The 9,718-nt window shown below is 47.2% G+C and overlaps 1 protein-coding gene across 1 annotated transcript; it reads right to left on the reverse strand.

Annotated features, from left to right (window-relative positions):
* LOC123395841 (protein PIN-LIKES 3-like) lies at nt 1-5,118 on the reverse strand. The gene is made up of 11 exons (XM_045090876.1): nt 4,756-5,118; nt 4,157-4,295; nt 3,950-4,029; nt 3,580-3,704; nt 1,984-2,105; nt 1,653-1,865; nt 1,269-1,361; nt 1,098-1,198; nt 890-942; nt 604-792; nt 1-513 (listed from the first exon to the last, which is right to left on the reverse strand). Exons 2-11 carry the CDS (start codon nt 4,289-4,291, stop codon nt 389-391), a joined length of 1,236 nt encoding a protein of 411 aa, XP_044946811.1. The 5' UTR covers nt 4,292-4,295; nt 4,756-5,118; the 3' UTR covers nt 1-388.
* Between the last annotated feature and the right edge of the window lie 4,600 nt (nt 5,119-9,718).

A 9,718-nucleotide genomic window follows, 5' to 3' on the forward strand; every position in this document is an offset into this window, starting at 1 on the left:
TTTTATAACAGATTATTTTCATTTCATCTCTGAAACCAAACACCAATATATATGTAATCATTTCATTCCCGGTGTTTCTATTAAACAAAAGGATAAAAACCGACTCATTCTTGTGAAATGGAACCATGATACTTCGGCCAAACACACCACTAACGTTTACATAGTACAGAACATGCTTCTCCTTTGGCCAGGCGATCTCTGCCCCACATACTGACACTCTCCAAGCCGTCGGTCGCCTCGCCCACTCGAGCCCTCCGGCGATGCCTGGCGGCCACCGTTCACCGTAAGCCTCGAGACATGGACGGAACGGATATCGCTCTCAGCTCGCCTCGCCGGCCTTCCATTGTACTCCGTCGTACGTCGGCGCCGGGAGAGACTCAGTCACGACTCACGACAGCGTCCACATGAAAAACGCCGACCACACGGTGACGGCCACCGACGCGAGCGCGTACACCCACACGAAGATCACCGAGCACTCGCTCTCCCCCACGCCGAACAGCTGCGTGATCGTCCCTGCACATGATGATGACACCCCACGCGCCGATCATCAGTCGAGCAACCGGGGGAAAAACGAGAAGTGCATGCTACCAACAGATGTCTGACCGATGTTCATGGCGGGCGGGACGGCGTGCTGCAGCAGGAGGACGAACTGGTACAGCGGGTCCGGCCGGATGACGCCGTAGCGGACCGCGGCCTTCACCAGCACGGTGCCCACCAGAGGCAGCAGCACGTACCTGACCACCACCACGCCGGCGATCACCGACGGCGGGACGCTCGCCCTTCCACGCAGCCCTGGAGGAATCAGTGCTCCGTGTTTCAGGCTAAACTTACGAGTGTTGTTAACTTACAATACAGTACATCATTCATTGGCACTGCACGGTGAGGTTACCTGTGATGAGGTTCCCTCCCATGATCAACGTGACGGACGGAACGGCTGCTCCACTGCGCAGGTAAACAAGCAAAAAAGGTTACATGTCTTGAATGAAACAATACACCTCATGCATGACAAACAACACCAATAATGGTTGTGCTACACTGCAAGTTACAACAAGATGAAGTACGTTTACAAGATAAAAGACATAAGACCGATGTGCTACCCGATTAGTTCAGCGGAATCGCGAAGGACACGAAGAGGGGCATCGTCGCCGATCAGAGCATTTCTAATCAGAGGTGTTCCTCCAATTATAAACCCGACAATCTACCAGAGGATACAAATCAGCTTGATATAGTCTATTGCAACGTAAGATTGCCCACATAGAAGTACATACCACTCCAATAGTTGAAGGAGCAAATAGCTTCTTCAAATCAACTGCTCCAGAAACTGATGATACAAATCCTTTTGCTCTCTCCAATAATGGGACCTATATATACACACACACAAATCCAAACTGTTTAGTGCTGAAAGTTGGCAGAACTGTTATGGTTTATCCGTTTATGTATTAAGCTGTATTAGGCACCTGGATTAGCCGGATCATGGGTTTGCTTAGTGGAATTCTTGTTTGAAATCAGAGGGTGTATTTACTAAATGGAGTAACTGTTGGAGTTCTTAATTAGTGCATAGGAATTTGCAGCTGAAGCAAGTAGGCTACAATGGGGTATATTACAACTTGTACAGAGGAAAAAAAAATTCAAGCAAGAAGCAATGATGAAACCTTTGTTTTGGTTCGATTTGATATCAACAGGAGAGCGCATTCGTCGACGCGATCACTCGAGATCGAATGCTTATCTTCTGAAACTGCACTTATTGTGCTTCCAGAAACCAATACTTTTGTTTGAGTTATTGGGGAGTTGCCATCTTCTTCAGTGACGTTTGAATTTGCCCGGATAATATTATATGCGCCCGTCCACAGAAAGACGGCACCAATCTGCAGAAAATCAATCATAACCTGAAGTGACGTAGTGTTCTGTTTTCCTTTGATAAATGAGCTCGATCAAGATTGCCTGATGTAGACAATGTACTGAAAAACAGAGTAATAATCTTACAGCCAGTGAGAGCGATGAGTAGGCTAGTCCATAAGTCTGGCAAACATCAGGCGCGCCGAACGGGCTCCCCTTCTCTTTGCAGAGAGCTGGAATGATGATGAGAAAAATGTTGCCCAGATTGCCTGTATCCACCAACCAAGTCAAGCGAACATTTTCAACGAACTATCGAGGTAGAAAAAGAAAACAAAACGAGGAGGAGTTGTACACTTCTACTAAGTTAAAGCTGACCAAGTTCGATCAGCGCACAAAGGTAACTCCAAATGTCTATCTAGCCAATGATTGAAATTTCTTACCAGGTTGGTAGATGTGGTTATCAGTTATTCACTCAGTACTATGGCTGGGAAGTACACCTTATCTGTAGTACCAGCTGGAGCTGGAAATTATGAGAAGGACCCTTGGTCTGACTCTAACTGTGTGGGTGGTTATTTTCTTCGAAAAGCGGGTGTACCCCGGCCTCTGCATTGGTCCATGCACACCGCTTCTATCGCATTTTTAAGATCTTCGGAATCAGTACCGGACTCCTTGAGTTTTTTGCTTGCCAATGGTTACTGCCTTGGTAATGAACTATGGGCTTGATAATGATGACTGACAAACTGGTTGTTTCTTCTATCCGTGTTCGAAATTCAGTAGCTACTAGCACGTGAGATGCTTTAAAAAGAATCTGTTATCTGTTACTGTATTTGATATTTGTATTTTTGTTACTACTGTATTCTGAATGGCTTCTAAGACTAGTAGCTACTGAATTTCGATATAAATTGGATAACGCAGGCGTGTGACGTCTGCTCTTAATCCTATCATGGTCGTGCGATATATTTCCGATATATTATTACCATGATCTTTGAATCTCACACTCCCTCCTTGCTTCATGGAATGGTGCAAGGTGGGTAGATATGGTTATCAGTCAGCCAGTCAGTACTGCGGCTACACATTTTCCACGCTGGGAGGTACACCTTATCTGTACCGGCATGAGATAAGGTAAGGTTATGAGAGGGACTAACTGCGTGTTGTGCTTTTGTTGCACTTTCAAGATCTTCTGAGTTCTGAATCAGTACTGGGCCACTTCAGATTTTAGCTTTTCCAGATGCTTACTGCCTTGTTGAATGGATGTGCTTGATAATCATAACCGAAAATCTGGTCGTTTCTTCTACAGGTGTTAGAAATTCAGTAGCTGATAGCATGTGGAATTTTTTTTTTACATCAGCACTTGAATATCTTGTTGTTGTCGAATATTTGTATTTTGTCACTAGCATATTTGGATTGACTCCTGATACTAGGATTTATAAAAGAATAACTGGATCAAAAAGGCTGATGCCATATTTCAGTCATCAGATTTTGAGAAGATTTTTGCATGCCCAACTAGTCTGAATTCTGAATCAAAAGCATGGGAACAGGTACACTCCTTGACAGAGCAGTGAGCTTTTCATTGAAGGTAAATGCAGTGCATCTGTCCATGCCCAACCCACCACAAAATAAATACGTGCAGTGCAGGCACTGTACCGCAAAATAAACGTGCGGAAAGCATCGTACAATGTTTATCTAAAATAGATAACGAATTTACTATTTTCTGACGGTTCAGATGAGAAGATAGGGAGGTACCAGCAGAACAGCAACCCAAAATGAGGCCTCTTAACTTGAGGGGAGCTCTGGTGACCTTTATGACGATCCAACCGAAGATCAACCCGAAGGTGAAAGTGAAGAGCACATTCACCGGCATGAACCACCTGTATCGTAGATCACAAATTGTCAAAAAAAAAAAATTCTCCTAATCTAATAGGACAATCAAAATTATTTTCTTAAAAGAGTTACACCCTCTGATCCATATTAGTTTGTCGTTGATTCAGTACAATATGGATCGGAGGGGGTATAAATTTATTTATTTACCGAGGAAAAAAAGAGTTCATTATGCATGATACTGATAATCAATGAAGATTGCCCAGCAGGTCAAATGAAGAAGCGTGCGACTCACAATTTGGCCAAGCTTTCCATGGTGATTGTTTTTGCCAGATAGGTTGAAATAAGAGACGGGTTGAAGACATAAAACACTACCTGCAGAAACAAAAATGGTTCAGAAAAGAAGTGGACAGGTTAGTAAAACAAACGGAATATGAGAGGGACATGGTAGAAAACTAGGTTTCCTAGACGGATAGGTTAGGTGAGAGTCACTACCACTCACATAGTTTAGGTGTTTCCTCGCTTCTTTCCCCAGTATCCCAGCGGAGTCAGTTGCCAGGAATGACCCAACGCCAGTAACCAGCAGCATGTTGAGAACGGGCATGCACGCCGTGACGAAGAGCTCCAGGAGCCCCATTTCTCTGGCACCAAGAAATGCCGTTGTCAACACTTTGCTGAACCTTTTGTGTTTCTTTTTTCATACGGCGCAGAAATGCGATAAATGGCGCGTGAACAAACAACGGATGATGGAAAGGAAATTAGAATCTGCAGGGGGGCATTGATATGATAAAACGAGAAATTCCACGGCAGAAAAATGGCATGTGGTCGGAACAGGAGCTTAGGAAGGGAAAGAAGAATCTTGAAAACTCAAGAGGGCACATCGACCGGGATGCTCCCCACGGCGTGGATGTGGATCAGCATCAGCTACAGTGCCGGCATACGAGGTCCCCGAAAAAAAGGCGCGGAGATCAAAACGAGTAGCCCGCCGGGTGCTCTTTTGCGCGTATCGGGGCGGAGATTCGGACGGATGAGAGGCGGCCGAAGCGGCGCGGTACGCGTGCGGTGCCGGGGGGGGGGGGGGGGGGGGGGGGGGCCGCGTACCTTGTCGGACGCGGAGAAGAGGAAGCGGGGGACGACGAGAGCGCGCGCGGCCGGCGTGTCCCGGAAGGCCGGCCGGAACCGATCTCTCCTCCTGCTTGGTCGTCGGGGGCGGGGGCGGGGACGAAAGCTTTGGTTGGTTCCGTGGGCGCCTTCTGCTTGTCTCGATCCTTTTGATGATCTCGCTCGCGCTCGCGCTCTCGCTGTCTCGCGGCGGCGTGGTGCGAAACCGTATTCGATTTCGCGCTGCAGCTTTCGTCGCCGAGGGTTTGCTTGCTGTGGTGTCTGAACGTGGGGGGCGTGCGTAGGCGCCGGCGGGGGTGGGACACGGGGGCCAGGCCAAAGCAGTAGAAGACGGACCGGTGAATGCATGGCATGCATGCCGTCTGTTTCCACTAAAAAGACGACCCACGTGTCACTATCCGCCCGAGATAGAAATCCACGGTCACAGAGCGTCTAAGCCGCCGCCGCCGCCGCCGCTTCTCTTTGCTCCGCCTTAGTCCTCCCACCTCTTCCCCGTCCGGCGACCTTGTCGACAGCAAGAGGAGCGGGACTCATCCATTTTGTTTTTTTTTTTGTTTTCTTAGGTTTTTGTTTTCTCTAGCGACATGGACGACGTGTTGATGATCAGTGACGGATTCAGAAATTAAGGTTTGCCGGGGTGATGAACGACGATGGAGCTTCATTATGTTGCGTCGAAGTTCGCTGGACACGGGAGATACCCTGCTCCGTCGCCGGCGAGCCGGGACGCTCGCCCCCAATAGCGGATGCAGAAATTTGTTATTGACGTGGCAGAGGTTACTAGTATACATAGCTTGGCTTAAATCTTCAATTAAGTACTGCATAAACCTAGTATACATGACATATGTTAAGTGTGGCAGCAACCAATCCTTGCCAGATTGCTGGCTTCGCCATTGCTCGCCCCAATGGTGGATCTGCCACTGTTGATGATGATGGTGTTTTGAAATAAGATCTTTTCTATCTCTTTATATCTTAATGACGTCCGATTCGACGTCAGCGAACAAACATTGAGAGTTGATGTCCTCAGATCTGTTGGTTTCCTTTAGATATTGGCAGTTCGTGTGTCTTTCAAGAAAAGCTTTCGACTGGTGTTTGGTGTGACGATTTCGACATCTTCTTCTGCGTTGTTTTGTGGATTAACCTGATATCTTCAACCCTCTGAACTGGTGGTGATGGATTGCAAGCCTGCTCTGTTTGGAGTGATGCTTCAGCTGATGCTGCTTCAACGATTTTTAGATCTCGTCTTAAGGGGCGAGTGACGATTGCGGTCTTCAAAGCCTTGTAGGACGAGGGCGTTTGCAGGTGGCGTTTTCTTTTGCTGTTGGTTCAGTGCATTTTTCAAGCTTCGACATATAATCAGAGATAAATAAAGACCATAATGCTTTTTAATGTAATTTTATTTTATTATACTGGTCTTCGTTTTTCTTAATGTTAATCAGATCTACAAATCTGACACATGTACTTAGGTCATCAATTTAACTAACTTAATGAGAAATATATATTACAACAAATATATCATTAGAAACTTTAGATGTTTTATTTTTTAATGATATAATTTTTATGTTAAATAATATATTTTATATAAGTTAAATTAACGACCTAAGTATACATGCATGCCTTCTAAACTGTGATGAAGGGAGTAAGAGATGTCCTTTAAGTGTCTTTATTAAAAAAATAAAACCCACGTGCACGCCTAATAGTACACAAGCGCGCATCCGCTCATCGCTAATCCTAAAAGTTAAGAGGGTGTTTGTTTCCAGGGACTTATTGGTTTAGGGACTTAAAAAAGTCCCTATAAGTCCCACCTAAACCAAACACAAGGGATTTATTGGGACTTATTGTGGTGATTTGGGACTTATCAAGTAAGACTCTCAGGGAGGAGCTTATTGGGACTTATCCCGGGCCGGACCTACCCTGCGTCGCTCCAGGCTCGTTCCCCGCACGCCGCCCCGCCTCTCGGTCCAATCGTCGCCGCCGCCCCGCCTCTCGCCCCGTCGCCGCCCCGCCTCGGTTCGTTCTGCCTCGGTTCGCCGCCCCGTCGTCGCCCCGCCTCGGTTCGTTGCAGCGGTGCCTCCAATCGCCGGACATGCCCTCTCCTGAGCCTCCAATCGTTGCAGCGGCTCATGACAATCCATATGAACAGGTGTATTATTAGGTGCAGCATGGACTTATAAGTCCCTGTAAACAAACAGGTAGGGACTCGGGACTTATAAGTCCCTGTAAACAAACAGATGGGGACTTATGACTTATAAGTTGAGACTTAAAAAAGTCCCAGGACTTATAAAACAAACAGGGCCTAAGGCTGTTGGATCAGCTTACGTACCTTCAACGCTCCTCTCAACATCAAGTTCAACCGACGACCCTTGCAGTCACCATCTGGCACAGAAAAACCATGTGCTCATATGGATATGGTCGTGCCAAACTGCCCTATAAGTGGCAACGTGCCTCCCGTAGAGAGCCGGCTGCGGCGGTCGGCGCAGCGTGGGTCGATCCATGTTGTGGCGCGGCAGGCGATCTTCAAAACTGCACGCGGGATGGGCACCTACCGTGTTTTTTTAATATCGGTAGTATCACTACTAAATTTATTGAACAGAAGAAGGATTGATTCAGTTTATTAAAAAAAATCGGACCCAAAAATCATGCAAGAGTTGTCAACCGTCTTACAACGCACAACCGCATGCACAACAATAAAAACAAAGCCTTGCATAAACCCTGCCAAGATGGCGAGAGATCAAAACACCGCTTCACAACCGAAGCAAACAACTCAAAGAACAAACCAAACCCCATGCAAGCACGTGTCAACGTACGACCCACCCATGTCGCTGAAAAGAGAGTGACTAGTGGACAGCAGGACCCGACTGGACCTGAGGAAAGCGTCGTCGAAGAGATGCCGCATGAATGTACATTGCGTCCTAGGGGCCCACACTCTAAGTGGAGGCCAACTCTAGCACCAAACACTGTAGGACGACTCTGCAAGGAACCCGAACGGTGCCTCCAAGAAGATAACAACGCCATAGCACCGTCACTCCATGAACCAACTTGCTGGATCTGGGGTTTCCCCCGTTGCACGGAAAGAGGACGATAAAGGCCTAGACGACGCCTTCAAAAAGATCACGACGGCCACAAACGTCACCATCGTCCGCAACAACATCGGATTTCTTCCGGTCCAACATCATCCCCATAATTCATACAGACACCATTGAGAGCCAGCAGCCAGAGCACACCACCGGCGTTTAATGGGCACCTACCGTGTTGATAGAGTGATCAGAAACTCTACAGTGAGAGGGTGTTTGGATCACTAGAGACTAGAGACTAGAGACTAGTAGTAGTCACCTTTAGTCAGTAAACCTCCAAACACCCCTGACTAATGGGTGACTAAAACTAGTTTAGTCCCTAGTCACCCCACCCCCAACTAAAAGTGACTAAAGTCGCTTCTCCAATTAATTGGCGGGCCCATCCTGTTGCAGGCTCATCCTCCCATGCGGACACACCAATGAAAGGAAGATAAATGAAAGGAAGAGAGAATAATTTAATACAGAGACATTTAATGCTGACTAGTAGTAGTCACCTTTCAAACAGGGCCTGACTAAAAACTTCTAGTCTGACTACTACTAGTCACATGACTAGAGAGTATCCAAACACCCTCTGAGTTTCAGGCTTTCGGTGCGCGCGTCATCAATGCCGGGCCTCAGGCTCAGCTGCCGGAGGCACAGGACCGCGCGGCACGTGCTCCTCCCTCCTCCTCGTAGTTTGGGGGCCATCGGCGAATCGTTGCCGAATCCCATTGTCCATCTCTCATCTCATCTTCAGAGTTCAGAGGATACTTGCTCCGGCAGTGGACAGATCGTCGCCGGTGGTGGTGCTGGCGGTCAGGTGGTGGTGGATACAAAAAGCATGGAGGTGACCATCTCTAACTGCGAGCTTTCACATGTTATGGTCTGAATGTTTCTCGGGAATTTTTTTTATCACGGTCTGAATGTTGCCGCACGCACTTTTTGCTAGGTCTTGTGAATTTTCAACGTTTTCTCAAGCTTCCATCACGTGTACTATGTACTCCCTCCGTTTCTTTTTATTCCGTATATAAGATTTTGGTCTCAAACAACATAAAGTTTGATCAAATTTATATCAAAAAATATAAATATTTACTTTATTAAAATTATATAGCATGAAAATACATCTCGTGGTGCCGTGCTAAAAAAGCTTTAAAAATAACTTTCTTAGATATCCGACCTTTTCTAGAGCACCTTCAATATCGTTTCATCACGAGAATTTACACAATCATAAAAGCAACTTCAACCAATAGATCGAAATAGACAACGCTTTTTTTTTTTTTGTCCGTTTGAGTTGATCCGACGGACGTCAACATCCGCTTTCGTGTTTAGGTTGACGCATACTCCCAACGCTGGCCCGATCCATTTTAACGACGCGTAATTTTCTTACAAACATTTACGAAAATAAAAACAAATATAAACTAAACATTAAAACCGGTCAAGAAGGTCGGCGAGAGTTTACGCGTCCCCATTACATTAATTGAACATTAAAAAAAGTAAACTGCCGCGCTACCTAGGCGTCCTCATCGTCGGCTTTTGATGTCGAGGGCGGGCTGTGTCGGCGTGGAGAGTGCTGGTGGCGGCGGTAGCGCAGCACGTGCGCGCTCCTCCTCCTCCCTCTCCAGTCGTTCCTCCTCCGCTTCCCACTCCACCTCCATCTTTCGTGCATCGTCGGTGCGCTACTCCGCCAGGCGCAGCGCCCTCCGATGCTGGAGGTAGGTGGCCTCCTCCAAGCGCTGCGCACGGGGATAGATGACTGGGGCTTGCCCTTGTTTTGGGAAGAGTCGGTCATGGCTTCTGGCTAGGGTTTGGTCGCCGACGAGGAAGCAGAGAGGTGGCGAGATGGGGGCGGGGGTCTGTAAGCAGATGAGGCCGAACCCCACCGCACACTGGGA

The sequence above is a fragment of the Hordeum vulgare genome, chromosome 5H (assembly GCF_904849725.1).
Source record: "Hordeum vulgare subsp. vulgare chromosome 5H, MorexV3_pseudomolecules_assembly, whole genome shotgun sequence".
NCBI classification, from domain to species: domain Eukaryota; kingdom Viridiplantae; phylum Streptophyta; class Magnoliopsida; order Poales; family Poaceae; genus Hordeum; species Hordeum vulgare.

What these genes read in the sequence shown, in the direction of transcription:
- LOC123395841 (XM_045090876.1), bottom strand. Translation starts at nt 4,291, where the DNA reads ATGGGGCTCCTGGAGCTCTTCGTCACGGCGTGCATGCCCGTTCTCAAC. An exon ending in ACTCATCGCTCTCACTGGCT is followed by an intron (nt 1,866 to 1,983) that starts GTAAGATTATTA and finishes GATTTTCTGCAG; the next exon opens with ATTGGTGCCGTCTTTCTGTG. An exon ending in GATTCCGCTGAACTAATCGG is followed by an intron (nt 943 to 1,097) that starts GTAGCACATCGG and finishes TTACCTGCGCAG; the next exon opens with TGGAGCAGCCGTTCCGTCCG.